The following is a 23,563-nucleotide window of genomic DNA, read 5'->3' on the forward strand; positions in this document are numbered from 1 at the left end:
GAAATTTGCTTCACAATGAGTACAGGAGAATTTAATTTAAACTGCTTTTGCTGTGATGATGAGGATGTTTTAACCAACAGAAATTTTTCAAGTACTGTTTTGTTAACAGGCTGGGAGAGAGCAAAGGCTCAGCATATGGAAGCATTAACTCTATGGACTCTGTGACTCTGGTGCTCTGAAAGATGCATGGTCCTTTTCTCAAGTCCATTCAGACTTGTTAATCTCTTGCCCAGGAGTAGCTGGTTATCTCATAAACAGTTCTGTTCTGGGTTTGGTGGTTTTGTGCACAATTACTAGTATTCATAGAGACTTTTGGTAAGGAAGAAATGCAGTTAATTTTGAATGTAGTCATATGCAGCAAAGGAAGAAATTCACTGGAACTGCAGTGACTGAACTGTTCACTTTGCTTAAGGGCTTCTGTCATGTTGTGGTGCCTCTGCAAGCTGCATGTGTGTGACCTGCAACTTGCTGATGTTGAGAAAGTAAGTGAAGGTAGAAATACTCCATCAGAGCATCTGAATATCTCCTTTTCTAATGAGTGAATAGTTTGCTCATAAAAAGACGTTTCTTCATCATCCCCAGAGATGGATGTGAAGGACATTTTTAACAGGTCAGTCCAGCCCACCAGGGAGAGTACGTTGGAGCTTTCTCAACATGCATTTTTACAAATTCTTCCTCCACACTTTCAGTCCTCCCTGTTGAGAAAATGAGAAAATACCACCAAGAAGATATCTTGCTTCCCCTCTGCTTCTTAAAACCTCACAGTTGTCTGAAACATCAAGTCCTCATAGGCTTTCCTTTTAATTCTTTGTGCAGGAAAGCATGTGGTTTCTCTTTCTTCATCTATTAATTAGCTGGTGTAAAAGAGTGGTTTGAAACTGCAACAACCTCATGCAGAACCCACTTCTTAAGCAAAAATATATGACTGCTTTTCACTTGGAGGTCAGTGAGAGATTTTACCCTCATCTATCTCACAACTGTATCTGAGCTCCTAGTCTTAAGTGAAAATCTGAATGTTCTGAGAATTTAAACTTAATCCAGAAGGCTGAATCCAAACAGAACTCCCACTAATTTCAAAAGATGTTCCATATATGAGGATCTGATAAGTTCAAGATCTTGGAGGGATTAACACTTTTGGTTTAAGAATTCTCATGTTTCAATATAGGAGTCAAAAAAATAGACACAGGCTACAGTATATGATTACTTTTTATTGGATATTTTTAAGGGAAGTGTCTGCTAAAGTAGAGGTTAGAACATGGTAAATAGTCCACACAATGAAAAAAATCAGTAATCAGTGTTCCATTATGTTGCTAAGTCAGTGAAAAAATAACAGACCCTGACAAGATAAATAAGGGACTCCCAATTTTCAAGGTTTTTGAGCGTCTTGTGCAGATTCATCCCAATTCTATCTTGTTTGGTCCTAAGCCTGCACCATTTCCTGGAATTCTGTGAAAGATAAGAGAATATTTACATGAAAGAAATATTCACATGAAAGGATTAGGAGTAAAGGATTAGTGTCTTATCAAGAGATTTAGAATAGGAATGAACAGAAAACAATTATCTGATAGATGACCAGAGAAGAAATGTGTGGACAAGAGGCATCACCTAAACATCCTCTTCTAAACAACACACGGAAAAGCAGTGTTTTGATGACACTTACAGGGAATAATTAAATATTCAGGGTCGTTTTGGCCTTCTCTCTGCATAATACTGATCTTAAGCAAAAATAATGGAGTGGCTTATATGGAATTTAAGTAAGAAGCAGGTAATAGCTGAAGTGAAAAAATGATAAGCGAGTGTGTGTGTTTTATTAGCTCTTTGTAATGCTTCAGACATTGAGAAGTGTTGATTTAGAGCACAGGCTAAAGCTAAAAACACTGGGCAGTTCTATGTGTTATGGTGCTGGGGTGTTGAGTTGTGCAATAAGATACTGTTATTTTAAAGATCTTTTAAATGTTTGGCTTCCATGAATTAGAGTATCTGATCAGTCCCATCCCTGAGTGACTATATTAATATACAGATTGCTTCATAAATCATGTATGTTTATTCTGGCATAGTTCCTAAGGAACTGGGTTTAATTCCTTCCAAAGAAAGAAACAGAAGAGTTCAGTGCTGCTGGTGCAGTGAGCCGGGGAATCTGCACGCCAGCACATTCCCTGCATGCTCTTCCCTAAGCCCCTTTCATGCTCGTCTAGGCAGCTCGCTGCTCTCATGGGGCGAGTTGCCATTAGCTGCAGGCCTTTTGTGTGTGTGCTTTGTCTCCAAAGCACGGCACAGAAGTACGGAATTAGGAAATCAGGAGGTTTCTGCACTGTGCAGCCATTATACCACACCAGTGTTCCCACGTGGTGAGTACAGTGTGCTGCTTCCTAAAACTGCTGCTCCTTCCTGTCTGGTCCTTAACCTGCCACTGGAGATGGACAGCATCCATCCCTGCCCAGATCCTGTTGTGGGATCTCATACTGGGGTAGTGTCACTTGATCATTCTGTTCTTCTCATGCAAAACAAATATGGAACTACATGGGACGTATTGAGAACGATTTCAGTGCCCAGTGGAATTTCTGTGGGGCAGTAGCTGCTGGAAACGAGCTGATGTGTGAGCTGTTTGTTCTCCTGTGTGCAGCTGGTTCTTTTGTCCTTGATTTTACATTTGTGTATTCCAAGTGATGCCAGCGCTGCCTTACGTTAGAGTAAGTGGGAGGAGACATGAGGGGCAGTTCCTTTCAGAACAACTGGAAATATGGGAGTGAGTGGCAACAGGAAAGTTCCTTAGGGTTTTTTACTTGCTCATGCAAAAGGAATTGCAAAGATGAATCTGTAAGGTCAGGGACCATTTCCACCCTTAAACAGGTTGCTACTCAAGGGTTTCAGTAAAACCAGAGGGTACATTAAATGTACCATTAACATAAAAGAGAATCCCACATCACTACAAACATCCTGAGGTGCCTCATTCTGTATTTAAAGCAGGTAATACCTTCAGCCCCGATTTTACCATCCCCATCATGATCTGCAGCTGCCAAAAAGGTCTTGGTTTCTGAGGTGGTTAACACTCTGGCTCCACACTCAAACCTCTGAAGGAAATACCTTGGAAGGAAACAACTTGGATTTAGACTTTCACGCCATAATATTTTTTATGCTTGTTGTGTAATCAAACAGATAGCTATCTCTAAATAATTTACCACAATAGCCAAGTCCTTCAAACACTGTTTGACAAGCTAAATCTTAGTTGTATATATTTCTGCTTTGTAGGTGCAAACCTGATTAAATTGATTCTGTCCACTATGAAAATCCAGCCCCAGGGAGCTCTTTTTTTCTATATTGAGCATAAAAGGCAGGTATTATTAATTTGCTTCTCTCTGTAGGGATTATCTATTTAAATACACCTTTCACAATCTGCTGAAGGTTTTATCAACATTTAGCATAAATTTTGTTCACATTTACTGAAAGTTCTGGAATGGAAAAAGTGCTGATTTTTTTGATAGCCTCCAAGTAGTCAACAAAATCCTTACTTGAGCTCATCTTCCTCAATAAAGCCACTTTGATCATTGTCGAGAATCCGGAAGATCTCCTTGAGCTGGCTGCTACTCTTTTTAGACATCCCACTGATCTGAAAGAATTTTTTGGGACTAAAGGAATCTGGAGCTGAAAATAAATTAATAAAGAAATTAACCCCAGACCACTGTGTTCACTGTTCCTAAACGGTCTGAGGATGCTACTTTGTTACATTTTAATTGTTCTAAACAAGACCAGTTGGTGAAGCCTGTCAAAGAATGAATGAATTTGCCATACTGCCCCATAGCCTCCTAAACATCCCACAAAATCATGTGGGGATGCTCCAAATTGACAATATAAACCAGTTATGAACAAACATACTGTGACAGCTGAGTAAAGAGATTACAGAAGTCTGTTTCAAGTATGCACTTTTTCAATATTTCTTTGGGAATGAGTTAAACTTGCCAGGTGTTGCACAAAATAATAGATTTTGAGAGTTTTAATTGTTTTCTCACCTTGGCAGTCCCGCAGAGCAGCAGCGATGTCAGAAGGGCTTAGAATGTCTGTAAGGCTCATTTTAAACCTGCACAAAATAGAATATTGCAGAGTTTTGAAATGCAAGTGCATCTTACAACAAATTGGGTTTTTCCGTGGTTTGAAGATATATAACATCAACAAGAGTAGATGAATCTCACTGATCAAACCAACATCTCTGCTATTCCTTAACAAATTACAAGGTTTAGTACATCACTTCCTTCAAAATAGCAGTGCAGAAATAATGCTTTTTAATGAGATGGGTTACATTGGCTGTGTTGTGAGTTAATGATCAATATTTTGTCATTTATCTACAACCTATATAAATAAAGCACATTTTAAAACTCTATGTAACCATTAATCTAATAAATAATTCCAGTCTTACTGGAATGCATGGAATCTGGCAATACAAGTAACAATATCTGCAGTTGGAAAAGGAAAGGTAAGAAAATTTGCTTCTATTATCTCCCCCAACAACTCTAAAGAATAAAAAGAAAACAGATACTTATCTATATAAAGTCCATCCATATGTAATTCCAGCAATTAAAATAAAAACCTTAGAACAATGGTTATTGTACTTACTACTGGTGCAGCTCTGCACAGTAATTTTATTTAATTAATCTCAAGTCAGCTGCTCACCTTCTGAATTTTCTCAGCTAGGTAAAGGAAAAATAGTTGAGGAGATACCAGGCAAAAACGTAATGTTGGCTCTGGCTTGCCACTCTGTCTTATAAAGGATTCAAAAGGTGACAATAACCACTACTTAGGTTACACTTTCATGGATCAGATGTTTGAATTGAGACCTGGCTCCAATTTCTTCCTAAACTAATTAAAGTTTTCTTTCTATTTATATCCTAAGATAATACGAACAAAAAGAAGAGTTTTTTAAAATAAATCCACTAGTGCTTAATTAAGTACAACTCTGCCATCAGAAACACCTTTCAGCCTCCAAGTATGTTAACAGGTAACCTCTGCACCTGAAAGTCACTCTTTGGAAGGTGACTCCAGCAGTCAAATCCTTATGAAAAGAAAGGAATTTGTTCTCCCTGGGTCTGTTGATCCTTTGGAATGGAATGTATAAGGGAGGTAGGAGATGAATGATCAGAGGTGACAATGTGTCATTCTGACAAAGATAACTTGTCACTAGGGTAGAGGAAAGCATTTCCTAATTTGAGTGATCTCTCTACAGTAAGCTTCATTTTGTATTTCCTGACCGTTTCCTGAATTACAGAAACAGAAACCAATGCCTTCAGTGGCAGAAAACTATGAACTAGGTAAAGCTGAATAAAATGATCTTGTTGTCAGTATTCCTTGGAAGATGATGTATAATTGGTTGGCCTACTTAATAATCCATTTTGAATATTCTGAATTACATGAAATCAATAATAGGCTTACTAGTTGTAGCAAATTCTGTAGGTTGTAGGAATCAGACATTGTTAGTGTGGAAATAGTTTTAAATACATTTTATAACACACACTCTCACAATCTATTTCATTAATAATGAAATTTTAATTGTAAATTAGAGTTTATTATATATTTCAGGAGTATTACTTTTGGAACAAAAAACATTAAGAAAATTCATAACAGCAGATAGGAGGTTTTCCTTCTCAGACAAAAATCTGTTTCCATCTTTAAGGGGGTTAATATGGGCAAAATTCTAGGATGAAGACCAATAAAACTCAAGTGTATTTTGGTTAGTATTTATTGTGTAATAGTCAATTGTGGTAGCTAAACTAATGTTCTCTTAATCCATGAGCATTGTTTTATTTTTAAATGAATGGAAATGGCATGGTATGGCAAAGAGGAAATATTTTTATAGTAGCAAGGGTTGCAAATTATACTGTGGAGCAGAATAATAAATATATCTAAGCCTTGATGTAAGTTAATGAACTACAGTGGGTTTACTCCTACTTGGTTTAATGACAGTGAGAAAACTGTCAATCATAGCAAATATTCCATAGCACTGTTTTAATTTGGATAGAGAAATGCAAGGTATATATAACACAAAAAGCAGACGTAATTTAATGATACTTTTACCTTTTTTGCTACCTCTTCTGTATGCCAAGGAATAAATCACAAATAATCAGACTTACCTTTGATCCCAGACACCAGCTGTCCAGGAACAAACAAATGCTCCTTCTATTGCTTCCAGTGGGAAAACTGGTTATAGTGACCTGGAAGAACATTTTCCTATTACACCTAAGAACCCTGGGCAGTTGTAGATTAGTATTGTGTGATTAAAACAAATTTAACAGTGCTGATTTGTACAAGCTGAATCTTTTGGTGCTCTTTCCATTTATCTTCTTTATTCAGTACTATCTAATTGTGTTGCTTTCTGCCTGAGATTTCCATGATGTTGTGATGTCAGGCAGTGTCAGTGGGAACTAAGTTCATTCTGTGCTTTCTCCAGAATCACCCTGAAATAAGTTTCAACCCCTTAGGTACCTTTTTACACACTGTTGTATTTTCTCCTTTATGATTATCTCAAGTTATCTGAGTTTGAACAGAAGGGTTCTTTTTTTACTGCCAAGGCGTCTCTAGAGAAAAGGGCTTTTTTTAGTGCTCTGTGACAGTGCCATAGATGTTCCTTTATAGAAGACTTCCCTTATTTCTGCTGGCTCCTACACAGTACTCATGGAACTACTCTCTTTGTTTGTGTTTCACTTGCCATAAGACACTAATTATTGGCAGCTAATGAGAACGAGGGAATTGAAATGAAGTAGAGGAAAACGACAAGATTGAGGTGAGCATGTAATGCTCAAGCAGCTCAAGATGTGTCTGCAACTAATCTGGGCATCGTATTTAAAATATAAGCACCAAATGTTCAAAGAACAACATCTGGTTACCTCATACACTCTGCCATGGCACACAGAGTGCTGAGCTGGTTTTGTGTGTATTCAGCAGGAGTAAAATAGCCAGAATTAGTATTATATTAGAATATGATCTCAAATAAAAGTGAGATAATTTCTATGATTGCTTTTGAAGGGATCTTTTAATGTTTGAAATTCAATGCTGACAACAAAAGTGATGCTAATCCTGGCTGAAAGATGGTTTACAAAAGCCTAAAAGAGGTGAATTTCAGAATCAAGTTGATGTCACTGTACATTGATACAGGTGGGAATCTAGGGTTACTGGGTTTTATTTATTTATTAATGACACTTCATCTGAAGTACAGGTTTCCCTCCACTACAATTAGAATGCAATAATCAGGGATTAGTATATTAAGGGATATTTTGATGAGATAATCTGTTTTACATCTGAATTATCTGCCTGTTTTCCTTACTTCTGGGTTACGTGTTATCTTAGGTGATTGTAATTACATTATGCATTCAGAAAATGAGATCTGTGAAAATGTTTTTTTAGAAGATGCTATGCAAGCAGTGTAACACTATAAAGAAAATCCCTAATAATTCAACCAGAACAACAGCTGCCAAGTAATGGGCAGTTAACAATAGTGCAAAATCTGGCACAGAATCTGAGTTTTGCACAGTTTTCCAGGAATGTTTAGCACTCGTTCCTATCAAATTCAAGAAAAATATTAATTTTTGTTCATTCATTTATTTGGTTTTGGGTTTTTTTTTTTCTCTACGAGAGACATCTAAAAGTTCTATTGGATTGATCATCTGAATATTCATGTACTTGCATACCTAGTGTCGTTTTCACCTGAGATGTCTTTATTAAGTAATATTAAAGCCTTTGTTTTTGTCTTCAGACTTCCAGAACTAAACTTGAAGGTGTGATTCTGAGAAATACAGAATATTCATATTGACAAGTTCTTGCTAGGAATCTAAACACATAAAACAATTGTTTTCAAAGCAAGCGCTATTTACTTCTCTGAGAATCAGAGAAAAGTTGTGTTTTGGTAAATCATTGACAGGTTGTGGACTAGACTTGTACCCTTTGTGTCCTGTTTGGCATAAAGTACAGAGTTAATTAGCAGTGGCAGTCAACCAAAGCCATGACTTCAAGCAGATGCAAAAGAAACATCAGCAGTTGTCTCAGGTGAGATCAGAGGAGAGGTGTTAACCTGAGACCAGCTACAACAGTGTAAAGAGATGCTGCAGCAGCTGTTCTCAAACCCACACAACTCCATCTTTCAGCCCTGGTTGTGTCAGGGCCAATTGTATCATGATCCTGGATAACAGATTCTGCCTTTGTAATGAGTTTGGAAGTAACTAAAATAGATACTCAGTAACCTCTGTGGTTGATAGTAGTGTTGATGTTTCAGTGGTGACAGCAGAGAATCTTAGTGTGTTTACAGCTATAATCATTGAAAAGGACCTTTACAACAAAATGAATTCTATCCTGCCACTTCAAGTGGTCTCTTAGGGCACATGTTTTAATCACATAGAAATAAAGAAATAATTACAGCATTTAATTTGAATTGTTGCTTGGGCCACAGTATTTTACCCTATTTCCGGAGAAGTTTGAGCACATGCTGTAGCATACTTTTGGTCCTGTGCATTGCTGTGATGAAGGAGGAAAGCCAGGCCCCAGTGACAAAGCTTTCTTTCCCTGCAGCAGGTAGAGGATATTACCCAGAGCACTGAGCAGAGATCTGGACTAGAGAACCCAAGATACGAGATAGATTCTGCAGCACTGTGGGTCTGGACCTAAAGGAAAGCAGGTACTTCTCACGCTGGGGGAAATACCATGTGGATTTTCCTCAGTTCAAATGATGTCCTTATCATTCTGTGGGAATGGACTTGATTTCTGTTTGAAAATGACAGCAGAATAGACCAACATAGATGAATAATAGTGTCACTAATTCATAGAGTCTGGTCTGATAAACATATTTTTTAACTTAAAAAGCTGTTCTGGAAGATCTCTGCCAGCATTTGATATGTGCTTATCTTTAAAAGCACTTGGAAGTTCTTCTGTTACTCAGTAATGCAATTTTCTGTCTCTGACCCTAAATGTAATTGTCTAACATGTTTCTGTCTGCTGTCAGCATTATAGACAGTGTCAGATGGAGTGATCTTTAAAACTCTACATTGCTCAGGGTTTCTGTCTATTTTAGGAATAACTGTGCCCTAATGCTGGAGGCTGTGAAATAATCTGGATTCTGCCTATTGTGACATGTAAAAGACAAGCACAGTGCTACTACACTGTTACCAAAGGCTCTTTGCACATGGCTGCATTTCACTGTGCCCCACAGTGTAAGGAACCATGGTAAAATGAACCAAATAGCACTGAGGTGCTTCCAGCTACTTCTGTATTCACTGCCTGTCCTCACTGATTTCAGTGGGATGTCAGCCATTAATTTCAGCTGTTGGAGGATGTATAACCCTTGGTGAGGCTTGAAGTAGAATTACCCTGTAATTAGAGTTAATTTTATTGTAAATAATCATCAAAAGTTGCTAGTTTAACAGAAATGGCCTAAAGAAAGGAGATTCAGACAAACCATTAAAACACATGCAACAAGCATGTGACAAAATTCTGTTGACAAGAGGCAATCCCATATTTAGGGTCTCAGACCTCCAAATGTCTGATTCCAGCAGAATGTTCACTTTAAGGGAGCTCTTTGGGAATGTTTGTGGTCAGGCAGCAGTATTTCCAGCTGAGGCACAATTTGAAGAGCTTTCTTAAATCCCATGGTAAGTAGTTACAGAAATTTCACAGTACCTGACAGCCTGTGTGAGTGAGAGGTAGAGAGGAAAAGAAAGTGAGTGAGTGTACGCTTGTGCAAAGAAAACAGCATTTTCTCCACTGATCTGCTTAGTGGTAATGCTGGAAAAAGGAAAGGTCTAAAAACCTCTCTAGTCACAAGCTCTTCTTAACTTCCTGGAGTGATCACTGAAGCTGATACCAGACTTACCTTGTCATGAATTTTTTACTGTTCTTAATGGAATGGTAAGTGGTGAAATTGTCTTAGATTTGTAGGCCTAGCAGGCTAATCAGGCTGGAAGTAAATGTGGTTAAATAAAGGAGCTGCCTGCTATCTCAGAAGTTATCTGAGCTGTCTGTGCCTTTCTCTCTCATTTGGCCATTAATGTTGGTACAATTCTTGAAAGTGTCTGGGTGACCCATATTGCACAAGGAACACATAAAACATGATATCAGCTGAGACACAAAGCATTTTCTGACAATAATGAGAGCTTTTAGCCCTGCAATCAGGCTGCAGTTATTAATTCTGCAAAATTTCCTTTTTTAATTGCTCTCCTGAGATGACATTGAAATAATGAATGTCAGTTTGCTTATGGCTAATTCTTTTTTCACTCTTATAGAAAATTCTACAATATTAGGACCTGATTCATTAATTAGAGTTAATGGAAATATATTTTTGGCTGATGTATAGAGCATGAACACATTATTGGGTATTCGTTAAAGTCTTGTAGATTGCTTTACCTTTGTGTAATATGATGATTTCTCCACCATTGTATTGATATTTTCTTCCTTCTCCATAATGTCTCTTCACAAATATGCTGTGCATTAGAACCACAACAACATCTGCAGGCAATTTTGAAATTAAGATTTTTGATCTGCAAATATTGAAACATCTTCTTAAAGACCTCCAACAAGTACAGTATGAGACAGTCATACCAGTTTTTGCAGGATTTATGTCTAAGAACAGACTTTTCAAGAGCTCCAAATTTTTTTAAAAGAGTATGTAGGAGCAACTATAATGTTGGAAGTACAACGTTTGGGATGGTCAAAGCCATGTAGATTTTTTAAAAGGCTGTTTGGCTGAGTGTTTATTTTGGTCACATATCTAAGACAAAACCAGATACAGTGCAGTGTTTCATTAGGTGCTATTAGCAATGAGTTCCTTTTGTAGCCCAGTTTGATTGCTCTGTGCGTTTATACTGTGACAAAATTGTGCTGACATCATCACACTCATGCTTTTCAACCAGAACCCTAACCTAGTGCACAAAATGGATCAACTTCAAATAATGAGCAACTACTCAGAATTTTCATTCTCCCCATTCCTTACGTCTGTCTTGCTATTTCAATCTGTCTGCAAAGAAAAAAAGATTAATTTCTTAGCAATTTTTTATGGCACTCTTCATTTTATTATGCTTTCCTCACAAACATTGATGCATTTTACAACCCTGTGAGATGTGGGCATTATGTTATTCTCAGTGCTGAGAAGGAGAAAAGCAGCAGAACGTTGATTATTTGGGCAACATTCCCCCATTTGCTCATATGGAGCACTGGGGACTTGTTTTTTTGAAGTGCTTTTTGCAGAAGTGGCAGGTGGGACACAAGAAGTGTTCTGGAATTCATTCGAGCACACAGAACACTGAACTTCTCGGCAGTGGAACAACAGTGCCATCGGGTGGGCATGAAGGTGAGGGATTCCTTGGGGGATTTTGAATTTTCAGCTATTTCAGTAATCTAAATTCATCCTGGATCCAGTTGATCTTAAATTGATGACTTCATTAGTGCATGGTCCTGCAGTATACTTAGTCTCTGAAACACGATCAGCTGCATAAAGAATGACAGAAAAACATATGCAATATTAAAATGCCTCTTGATTAAATCCCACTACCAGTTACTACAACCAGGTTTTACACCTGGACATTTTATTAATTCTGGTTTTTTTAGCAACATGTGCTAGCTATTTATGCAAATATTGAAAATTCAATGGCCCACAGAGTTGCTTTTAATTTATCCTCTTAATATTTTTGTTTGTATCTTTAATGCCCTACATTCAGATGAGCAGAGTGGATTCCAATTCAGTCCCCCAGTGGCGTAGATCTTCTGCTTAAAACACCTGGGAGCGTGGCTTTAGTAGTGCTTGTACTACTTCAGATGTATTCCAGCAATGTGAAACCACTTGCCAACAATTGTTCCTGACCTTTCAGGGTACAAAATGTGTAAATAAATGGTAGGTTTGCAATAGGAAAGATTGTTTATGGCACATCTATCTTGGTCTTTACCTTGACTGCTGGTTACAATTTGACCAGTGCTTGAAACTCTGAAAAAGAAGAAAAAAGAATAATAAAATGGGACCTCAATTTGTAATCACACAGTCAAAAATTTCTTTCCTAATTTTTAGAGTTAAAATGGGAAACTAATGCTACTTCCTCTGATAGTCGTTCCTTAAAGGTAGCTCATTGTGTATTCATAACAATAGATACTTAAGGCAAAGGAAGTGTTGCATTTAAGTGTCACATTGTATCACAGCTCATTAGCAAAAAGAAGTGAAATTATAGACTGAATTTAGGTTCCAGTCCTGAAAAAATCTCCATAGGTGAGAAAAGGGACTGGTAACTTTAGTCAGGGGCATAATTAGATTCTCTCTATAATACAGAGCAGATCTGAGCACCTCAAAATCAGATCCATAACATCCAATACATGGAGCAGGGCAGCTGCCTAGAGCTGCCTTTAGGAAGTCTCAAAGGCAGGTATTATCCTTTTAATAAGAGCAGTCTTACCATCCACTCCAATTTTACCGTCTCATCACTGTCCCCTGCTGCCAGGAATGCCTCGGTCTCAGCATCAGTCAAAGCTCTGGCACTGGCTGAGAAATTCTTCAGGAAAAGTCTGTTAAAGGTGAGAGAACAAACGACTGAGACACAGTACTGAAAGTGTTCAGGGTTTGGATTGGTAATAGCTGCAAAATTTCAAGCTTAATTCAATTCTTGAGAACTATTAATGGCAAAACTTCCTCTAACTTCATTGAGAGTGAGGGTAAGGAAGTCAGAGGATGCTGCATCACAGCCTGTAAAAATCTTGGTTTCATTGGATTAAAAAAGTAAAATTAACACTGACTCTGTAGTGGCAGGATTCATCTTCCCTCCCTTGTTATCTTGCTTCTTTCTCCTAAGATGCAGAGTCTTAGCAGCAAGAATTTCTCTAACCTTAATTTTAACTTCAAAGTCAGATGAATGTGATCTGGAAGGTAGAATTCATGTGACAGGAAGAAAGATGAGAGAAAAATGGCCCTTTGAATTCAGTCTGGTAAAAAATCTTATAATAATAAAAAACAGCTGTAGCAGAACTTCTATTTTTATCTTCAGAGTCTGTCAGTTATTGCTACATGAAATGAGTATTTTCAGTGCTGTCAGAGAGTTTTCCCGTTGTGATCCAGCCTTGCCTTTGTTATTTGACTTGCAGCTCCTCCAGCACCAGCACTCACACACAGGTGCACAAACACAATTGTCTCCCATCCAAAGGGGCAGGAGGAAGGGGAATATTTCTGATCTTATCATGCATTTTTAGATGATAGAACACAACCCTGTTGGTAACTTTTTTATTTACTTACTTCAATTCCTCTTCCTCGGTAAAGCCACTCCTGTCCTGGTCAAGAATTCCAAAGACTTTGTCAGCTTGGTCTTTGGACTTGAGACCCACTTTGACAAAAAAGGTTTTGCAATCAAATGAATCAGCAGCTGAAATAAGCAGATGGAAATAAGAAGAGATGAAGAAAAGTAGTCAAAAATCTGGAACAAAAAGAATTAGCTTCTTGATCAAAAAGCAGCAAACTATTCTGTAGTACAGTGAGGGTTAATTACAAATCCCAGGAAACAGTCTTGGATTTTCCTGAGTTCATATCAGATCAATGGGATTTTTCCATCAATGATATCTCACACCTAGGAAGATAATGAAATAGTGACTGTGGTCTTCAGCATGCAGGAACATACCCGTGTAAATTGATACTTCACTGAAAGACATATTTGCAGAACATGATGATAAATATCGTGCTTGTATTGAAATCAGCAGTTTCTCTGAAAAAACAGGATTTCTGCTGTGGGATTTCAGCCTTTGGATTTTTTTCATCCTTAAAATTGCTGCAATGAACAAATGATGGGTGCCTGTACCTTGGCTGGCCAAGATTAAAACTCGCATCTGTTCCATTACCTTGCATTAAGTAAGAAAGCGTTTTCTGTTTCCATTGGAATTGGGACTTTGGGGTAGGAAGGACAGAGGAATTTGATAAACAGACTGAACCCCCAAATTTAAAACATAAATATTACCTTGACAGCTCTGTAGACCAGCAGCAATTTCAGCTTCTGTCAGGATACTGGGAAGAGCCATGTCAAGACCACTGCAAAATGAACAATATTGTTGGGTAGAGTTGCCACTGCTCTTGCTCTCTCAGCTGTGGAGCTGGCCCCGAGGGGAGCCAGGTCTCGTCAGGGGGCAGGTGAGCCCAGGTCCCAGGGCAGAACAGGGGAGCTGCCCTGCAGGAGCCAACTGCTCCATCCTTCAGTTCAGATGCACATCGTGCATCTGAGTCACTGGTGTTTCTAGTTAAGTCTTCAGGTGCACAAGCTGAGGACAAAGCCAAATCTATTTACAGAACTGCCCGGCATTCAGGCATCTTTGGTTATTTCCATGCATTTTTTGTGTGAATTATTGTGATGTCCTCTAAAGCTCCAGAGGAAAGATTGAACTCACCTGGCCACTTAGTTTTCCCCAAGCCAAGAACAGAAAATATTGTCAGGTAAAAGATCTGCAGAGTCCTCTTGACTTAATTCTTTTTCAAATGACATAGAGAAGGACTTATACAGACCTTAGTTAAGTCCCCTTGACCTTTTACAGAAGTCCTAGAGCCACGTGATGGCTCAGATACTCCAGGGGATAAGTTACTGTGGCTGACAAGACCTGCTAGCTAATCAGATTGATATTTATATCCCAAAGGAATATGTAAGGTTTCGTGCTATATGCAGTAAATCCTCTCAGCTTGCACCTATTTTAGTGAAATGAATTACTTTTTATGTATAAATGAAAAAATACATACATTTTTAAGTGCTTAATGATAGCAAGAAATTGACATCTTCATAGCAGACTTTGACTTTTAAGGGCCCAATCCTGATATGAATTACCTGTGAAACACTACTCCTGCAGTTGCCCTAGTAGTCTTCAAAACATACGAGTACTGATACATTTGTAACAGATATATCTGATATACAAGTACAAGCTCAAAGACAAAACTTCTTCAGCCCAAAGTACTTTTAATGAGTTGTCATATAAGCTTTGGTTAGCTATAAAAGTCTAATCTTGACAGCATTTGCTCAGCATTAATTAATTGCATGGTGCACATTTTTAAATCATCCTAGTAAATGTGTCAGTTTATAGAATGAAGATTGTCAGTTGTTCAGCAGGATGCAGGAGGGTGAGTCAATTATGGCCAGGAGGGAAACAGAGCAGTGAAATCAGTGATAGTTGGTTCTTCCTTGCTGGGCTGAAAAAATAAACTTCTGTAAGGTCTCAGCAGCTAAAATCAAACTGCAGCTCTTTCTCTTACTGGGTACTAATAGGGACCCCACTCAGTTATCTCATTAAATTTATTGGAACTTAATGCCGTTGAGAATAGTTGGAATTGTCCACTGGTGCAAAAAGCCATTGGGAGAACATTTCACACTGACACTTATGTAAACATGGCTGGAGTATTGCTTAGGTTTAAATAACATTTGAGTGATGAGAACATTTAAAATGAAGCCTGTCCTCTAACCACTATATTATCAAGCTACTGTCTTTCAAAAATTATGTACATGAAAATACAGACAAAACCTCATCTATCTCAGTTCCCCTTGATTTCTTCAAGAGAAGAATTTTTAAGAGGAGCACTGACTATGTTATTCTAAACCCATGCTGTGTGGTAAATTGAAAACTGTGAAAACTAACTTTTCTGGATGATATAAGATCAACTGAACAAGTTACTTTTAAAGGCATTTTAACCCAAACAGGTGGATATCTAAATTAGATTGTTCAGTTTTCCCATTGGGAATCTAGCTTTGCCTTTGGCTCGGGTTACTAGGAAATAATCAAGAGTCTGGCCTAGGATCAGAGACAATCTGATAATTGTATGGGAATTACTGAGCCTTCAAGAAGTAATCCTTGTGAGGAGCCCACACTGAGATTACAAAGCATTTATAGAGAAGAGTTTTGGAGTATTTCTGTGGCAAACCAGCACTTGCCCGAAGGTGGCACCAAAGACAGGCAAGTCCAGCCGTGAGAGCGCTGAGGGACTGCGGGAGAGGGAAAACTGCGGACCAGGATGAGAACAGGATAACAGGAGCGTGTTCATCAGAGGGGAAGAGAGGAAGGAACAGGTATTTAAAATAAAAAATGTCTAGTCTACCAAGTCGCTTGAAAGAACAGGAATATAAACAGACTGAACTGAAAAGTCTGAGATAATTCCCAAGAGCTTTCCTTTCATGATGATTTAGAAAAACAGGTTATTTTGTCTGTCTAACAAAAACAGGGTTTACTGTGTTTATTTTTATATTGGCTGAATTTTACAGTCCATTATGGAGATCATTGCAAATATGAAATCAATTTGTTCTGGAAGCCTGGGAGTTAAAGCAGGAAGTCAGTGTCTAGAAAAGACAGGCTTTTTACAGTCTATAAAAATGATTAATATGTCATTGTGATGGAACTGATGTGATTCCATTTGAGTCAAGTATTTGCATATTCTACTTGGGCAGAAGTTCCCCTTTGAATTTAGGGTCAACAATCCCTTCGTACCTGCAGGGAAAGGCATTGTCTAAGGGTACCTTCTTTTTCTGTTGTAACTGGAGTGATGGTCTGATTTTCTCTTCTGAAGCTTGATATACAAAACTGATTTTCTTGTTTTCATGACTGTAGGACATGCTGACCAACGAATCAGAAGTTCTGGAGCAGCCATATCTCAGCTGCTGATGTGCTCTATAGATCTTTGGTACAGAAAGTGTACCAGAAAGTCCAGACCAAAAACATGGTATCTTTCTGTGTTTACAATCAAAACTAACGTGGAAATGAAGTTTGTAAAATGTGAACACTTTAGTTCGTATTCCACAGTATCCTCTTATTAAAATGTTTTAAAATGCATGGAAAAATTAAGCATGAAAGTGTTAGGTACATGTCTGTACAGGGACTTAATCAAGATGTATCTATTTCAGTAACCCATTCCAGGAAATTAATCCAGCCTTGGCCCCCTCTGCCCACACTGTTTGTGCGAAGAGCTCCAGGCGCCTCTGATGATGCTGCATCAAAGATTTTCCACATGGGCTGGCTGCTAACTCAGTGAAGGAACTGTACCTGTCTATGTGTGCAATGAATGTTCTGACATCCCCTTGCCCTTTCTGTGCTCTTTACTTGTTTGAAGATGACTGAGATTTCAAACAGTTGGAGAGGTGAAATTGCATCTCAAGTTTACAAATGGCTTTTGGATTGGGATTTCCAAAGGAACATGAAATTAGGGGGCAGCCAGCTTCCACTAAACACCAGGAGGTTTTATCTCATGCTTGGTTCTGCTCCTCTTTCAGGACAACCCAAAATTTTGGTTTACGAGAGGTGGTAAATTCAGTGGCTAGAGCACTGGGGTAGCTTGGGATCGTGACCCTGGCCCTCTGTATCCTTTTTCTAGGAGCTTGTGTAGGGCAATCAATTTCTTTGTGTTTTGTTCCTGCTTAAAGGGATCGTAGTATGTCTTTATTTCATAAGAACTGTAGGGAGGATTAGAGGTTAAACTGCTCACACAGGATGACTAAGGGACTGAGGTGTCTGAGAACTCACAGTCTTTGGGCCTAGTGGAATTCAGATCTACCACTCACAATTTGGGTTGCTCTTTAATTGTCCTAAGTGAAGGTAAAACACATAAACCACATCTCCTTTATGCTGGGAACTATGAAGCAGTCTTATACTGAGTATTATAGTGAGTAGGATGGTCTTACTCTAAACCTGAGAGCAGGTGATCAGTGTGAAAATACCAGGGGTTGTTAGATCCTTTCTGATTTGATGTAGCATAAACAATTTCTAACAGAATTTTAGTTTTCAACTGTGTACTCAGCAGTGTTTTATTTGTGTAATTCATTCATAACAACTTGATGCAGATTTAATCCTTACTTAGAACTTCTATCTTGAAGATACTCAAACTCATCTTAGAGCAATGTGCCCTTCTGAGGGAGTGATTGGACCAGAGACCTCCAGAGAACCTTTGTATCAGGAATTAGTCTCTGATTCTGTACCTTAATTATGGTGACATTGTGATACCAACCATGTGTCTCTTTGCTACTTCAGTTGGCATTCATGTAGACATCCTGCAACCAAAGTTTTTCTCTAGCACAATGGCATTGTCATTTCAGAGAACACTCCATGATATTCCCTAAAAAAAGGCTGCCACAGACTGAAGTTAATTAAAATGAACCTTCCCAGAAAACTCTACATTTGTTGAATTTGTTTCCTTTAGTTGAAAAATACTCCTCTAGTTTGGTTAAAATGTGGATCTAAAATGTGCCCACAGAAACCTTAACAGACTGTAGGTGGCATTTTTGCTGAAGCCTATGGGCTTTTTTTTTGAATTGTGGACTTCTTGGAGTTTTATTATAACTCCTTCTAGTGAAATGTCTGGGTGACTTTAATCAGATTTAAAACACATCTTCTTGCTGCAAGTCACTATTTAAGAAGAACAGATTTTCTTTTAAGCATAGGTGAAGTTGCAGCTTGCACAAGGATTCCCTGATTCTTGGGAGTGCTTCGTGCCCCTGTAGCACAGGGCAGTGATGTGCAGTTGTTCTGCATCTCTGAAATACAGGATGGGCCACTGTGCAGTCTTGCATTTCTTGGATTCCACATGAGACTCTCAAAGGTGCAAGGAATGCAGTGTCAGGTCTGGCGCTTCTGGTACTGTATGTGCCATCTGCTTGTGAGCCAGTGACAGGATAGTTTAGTGATCAGCAGTGTGAAGAGCTAATGTATATATTACATCTGGATATTGCTGCAGATCTGGGTAGCCCCGGGTTTTTTTCTTCAGCAGGGAAATAATTAAGGTAAAAGGAACCAACAGTGTCTCATCATTATGCAAAATATTTCAGTGCTGCAATTAACAGCAGCTATAATTTAAGCCCAGATTTAACATCAAAGGCAGTGGGGATAGAATTAGGATTTATAATCATTGTAATTCTGCCAAGGCTTCAAGTCTGATTGCTAGAATTCCTCTTTTGCATTAGCCATCTTAAATCTGTCCACCAGCTCTCTTACATGCCTGGGAAATGAGGGAGCTGTGCTTGCCTCACATAATCATCTTGCAATTCATGGAAATGCCAACACTGGATGTTACATAAAAGTTCCAGAAGGCTTTGTTTCTGCTCTTCTTCAAAACAGCTGCCAAATCATAATTATCATTCAGTTTCAGCGAGGAGTATTGAAAGGACAGTCTGCTTGTGAGCTGGAGCCACAGCACGGTACACGGGGAAGGAAACAGCTAAATCTTGGTGGGGAAATTTCTGACACACTCAGCCAGAAATGCACAACATCCACTCAGCCTGCTGATGTCTGCATTTAGCCATGAACATTATTTACTTTGCCTACTAATGAAGACAATGCTATAACCAACTCTAAACCCTGTAAGACACTTACCAAAGGGAAGACTAGTTCTTAGTTTTCAGACTGAAGAAAACTGCTGATATTATGGAACATATAGATGATAATTCATACAATAAATGACAGAGTTGAGTAATGGCCATCATTTAACAATGTAGCAGCTTTAGGGTAATCAAACAGCAACATTGGCTGTAGTTTCGTCTGTAGAAAATACAGAAATTCACAGATGTGGCCAAGTATTATTGCTTTGTACATGTTAAGAGACAAAAAGCAACAGGCTCATGATTCATGGAAAAACCTCCAGGCCTGTGGCCCAGGTTGTCAGGGGCCCATGACTTGTGGCAGTGTCAGAGTAGGATTAGACCCTTCTCGTCTATCTCACAGCTGCCTTAGATTTCATGAAAGATAAATCTTCTTAAGGGAGAGTCACATTTTAGGCCATAAACACTTTCTGGCAATACCATTACGCTGTAATCTACTACTTTATTTTGTAAAATTACCCACAAACTTATTCTGTGCTTTGAGCTATGTGTGAACTCCTCTTAAATGTCTTAATTTTTTTTCTCATATTCACAGGGTTGGGACTTAATATGAATTATTTTTAGCTATCTTGTTAGCATTGCTTTTCCTCAAGTATCAGAGAATTAATCAGAAATAAGCCTCAGTTAAATCAGTACAATTAAGCCTTAGAAGATATCATATGGCTTAAGATCATCAAAACTGTGTCTGGCAAGTCAGCATGCTCAAGTATGAGGATGGAGAACCTAAACAAAATTTTAAACAGCAGCTTTTCCCCCAAGGATCTTTTTGTTTAGTTGATTTTTAATTTTTTTCTCCCTGCTCCCAGCCACAATTTCAACATTATCAGTGGTTGAAAATCACAAAGTGCCTTCTTTACAATAGAAATGTAACAATGCCATGTGACCAAAACATTGCAAGATTTCTCAGCAGTCAGGTGTGTGAACTTCCTGTGTGGGGACCTGTTAATGCCTGAAACAATATAAAAATGTACAAACACGTGCTGAGTGCTAAGTGCCTGTTGGACGAGGTAATTGGCAGAGTCAGTCCAAGGTTCCTTTGGTCTAATGCTGTTTATGCCTTCACCAGAGACTGGAATTCTGTCAAGGAAGAAAGTGAGAAAAGCAGGGAATAAAACTCATGGAAAGTGGTTTTTTGACATCTTAAAAAAGATAGATAAAAATGACTAAAGCTCCTAGGCATGGAGGGCTCCCAAAGTTATTATAACACTGCACAAGCTACTGCTAAACTGAGATTCTGGGGGCGTAACAGATTTTTCACTCCTTAAAAAGAGTAAGTGCAGAGAGGAGGAGTGTGTCTGTAAATTTGTATTTGTAGGAAATCCTGACTTAAAGGTAAACTATCTTTACCCCATTACAAACTTCGATAATATCCAAGGAAGAAGAGCCTGTAGCTCTCAGTGAGAAGAATTTTTTTTGGTTTTGTTGTTCCAAATAAAAAATATCTGTAGTGAAGTAATTCCAGAATGGGAGATTCAATGGTTAAGGGCTAAGATCTGCATAATATAATGCCCTATTTGGGGCTCATAAACAGAAGCTGCAAAAGCTGCTGCTAAAGCAAATTCCTCCAATAGTGTATCTCCCTCTCCTCCCAAATCTGGCTAAGATTAGCACGTGTGTCTGTTGGAGTTATTGCCACCTGTCCTAGTTCAGCTGAGACAGCCCTGTTTTCAGTGACTTCATCTCTAATACATGATGCATAATGTCCTATTTTTCTGTGCTGCAGTTTCTAAAAGAAATATCCTGGCTAGTCCACATCATCCCTGAGGTTTTCTTCAGGAATTTGATTGAGTTTCTTGAAGGACTGCCCAGTGAAATGTGCACTTATCAGATGATTTTCCAGCACAAAATCCTCTTCTGCACCGCAGCGGTTGCAGCCTTGAGAAACAATACCCTTCGTGTTTTATATTAGTGCATTAAGCACTCAGTAATATTGGCCAATGTTTGATAGCAGAAGATGAAGAAATAAGTTTCTTTAGGTAGAGAGTGTGTTTAAAAATGGAAGTGTTGTATGGCCAGAAGTGCAGAGTATTCACTGCAGAAATGGAAATTCAGAGAAATTCAGGTGTTCTGAACATTTTAAGAATCTGGCACATTGAGTCTATGGATCAGACACACAGCAGGATTAACCCAAAGCTGTTATCATTGCTTGGAAGACCAGACTCTACACTGGGCCTAAATATTCTGTTCCTGCAACAGAGACCAAATGAGAATAAAAATATGAAAATAAAGGAGTATTTGCTCATATAAAAATTGTGGCAGAAAGTATCAGGCCAAAGTACTCCTGTGTATTCTTCCTGCCCCAGTTTAAATGCAGCCCTAAATGTGTGCATTTTAAACCACGAATTTTATCCATTTTCCAAAATCTTACCTTCCACTCCAATTTTGCCATCACCATCAGTGTCTCCTGCAGCCAGAAAAGCCTTGGTCTCTGCCGAGGTGAGGACTCTGGCATTTGAAGAGAAATTCTTCAGGAACAGCCTGAAATAGAGCAGGGTGCTGTGCTTGAGTTTTACTCTCTGAATTGCCCCATAAGGTAACGTCTGCTCTTATTATCTGAGGGAATCCACACAGATTCAAGGAAAGACAAGGATTTGTGTTTTATTTTTAAAATAACATCAAGGGTTTCTTCTAGGACACCAAACAAGTTCAAATGTTTTCATTGTTTAAAGAAATAGAGCAGCTGAACAGTACTTACTGCAGCTCCTCTTCTTCAATGAAACCACTCTTGTCCTGATCAAGGATTCCAAAAACTTTCTTTATCTGATCAGGAGTTTTGCTGGATAAACCAACCGTGGAGAAGAAAGCCTTGTAGTTGAAGGAATCATCAGCTGGAAGAAACAGAAGTCATTAAGTATTCTCCCTTGAAGTTGCTACTACTGTATGTATTCCTTGTGAATATGTATGTCTTTTCTGAAGCAGCAGCCTGCTTCTCTTTCTCTTTTTCCCTGGTGTGGCAAAAGAGCAGATACACTGGATAATAATTTCCCTTTTTAATCACTCTGTGCCTGTGGTCATGTTTCCTTTCAGCCAGTTTGAAGTTTTCTGCTGCAATGCACATTCTGCTAAACCAGGATTTATGCCATGTGTCACATGCAATTAATAATAAATATTGAGAGGGTGCTACTGCAATTTACAAACAACTCCTGTAATTCTTAATTCATATTCACGGAGTCCTTACTTAGGTGAAGAATTTGATAGAAAAGTAATTAATACACAGACAAACCAGATCTTTGAGTATTTGAGAAATTGGCTTGATCTTACAGAGCAGCTCTTGAGAGAAGTGAGACTGATCACTGCTTCACAAATGACACTCTGATTCTGCAAGCTGAGGCTTTTTATGACATTTTGAAGGAAAAGGCTAACTTTAAATTTAAGTCTTTAACAGGTTTAGACACTGACAGCTTAGTGTTAAGCCAGCCCTAACTGCAACTGTGGCCCTTTAATTGCTGCTCACCACTTGTGAGACCTTTTGAATTTAAGGGGCTATATTGTAATGTAGCTTAGAAAGAGATCTCACAGGGAAGGAATCTAAGGGGAAAATGATAGGCATGTCATCTTAAGACATAAAAATGATATGCATCTTCTGTCTGCAGAGCGACCATTCCTTACCCTGGCAGCTGGAGAGAGCAGATTCAATATCTTTAGCAGAGAGGATGTCAGTGATGGCCATTGTTGAACTGTAAAATAAATTAAATGTGAGCTACTTAGTCATTAAAATGACTTCTCTCCTACTTTCATGGCTCCATTTGAAGTTGCTGCAGTGACAGTGTGTGATAGGGGAGACATTATTCATCTGATGGCAAGTGGGGCACACTGTAACAGATGTCTGCAGCAGGTGCTTCCACTGAAAGCTGGAATGATTTAGGAATTCTGCACGCGGGAGCGTGGGGCTTCAGGAAGATCTGATGCCTCTGCTGCTCTGGGAGAGCAAATCAAAGGTGTCCAGCACAACAGAACTTCATGACTTCTGTGTGGGTTTTCCTGGAGGTGGATTATTACTCAATAAAACCCAGAATGTATTTACAGCACACACAAGAGATAAGGTTCGGTATGTCCCCTAGAACTATATGGAATAAGTGTAACTGGAATGTTAAAAATCCCATATTATTATTGATAGATGTAGTGATCTTCACAAAGAATGAAAATATTAGTGTAGAATTAGTGATAGTAAATTTACTCATGTAAATTTGGAGAGTAAGTTCCTCCCCTCTTTAGTTGCAAAAATAAATGTGGCTTGTTGG

At 38.5% G+C, this 23,563-nt stretch overlaps 3 protein-coding genes across 3 annotated transcripts; all 3 read right to left on the reverse strand.

The window, feature by feature from the left end:
• Nucleotides 1-1,420: 1,420 nt before the first annotated feature.
• On the reverse strand, nt 1,421-4,068 carry LOC309578954 (parvalbumin, thymic CPV3; the record flags this gene model as incomplete). The annotated part of the gene is made up of 4 exons (XM_082291926.1): nt 1,421-1,446; nt 2,975-3,084; nt 3,510-3,642; nt 4,008-4,068. 4 exons carry the CDS (start codon nt 4,066-4,068, stop codon nt 1,421-1,423), a joined length of 330 nt encoding a protein of 109 aa, XP_082148052.1.
• A 7,853-nt stretch (nt 4,069-11,921) lies between these two features.
• LOC309579059 (parvalbumin beta-like) lies at nt 11,922-14,010 on the reverse strand (the record flags this gene model as incomplete). Its single annotated transcript, XM_082292091.1, is given in 5 exon segments — nt 11,922-11,947; nt 12,408-12,431; nt 12,434-12,516; nt 13,238-13,364; nt 13,950-14,010. Coding segments are annotated over 5 exon segments (321 nt in total).
• Nucleotides 14,011-20,373: 6,363 nt separating this feature from the next.
• On the reverse strand, nt 20,374-22,992 carry LOC309579178 (parvalbumin, thymic; the record flags this gene model as incomplete). The annotated part of the gene is made up of 4 exons (XM_082292289.1): nt 20,374-20,399; nt 21,691-21,800; nt 22,018-22,150; nt 22,932-22,992. 4 exons carry the CDS (start codon nt 22,990-22,992, stop codon nt 20,374-20,376), a joined length of 330 nt encoding a protein of 109 aa, XP_082148415.1.
• Between the last annotated feature and the right edge of the window lie 571 nt (nt 22,993-23,563).

Source organism: Coloeus monedula (assembly GCF_965178545.1).
Source record: "Coloeus monedula genome assembly, chromosome: 16".
Lineage (NCBI taxonomy): Eukaryota > Metazoa > Chordata > Aves > Passeriformes > Corvidae > Coloeus > Coloeus monedula.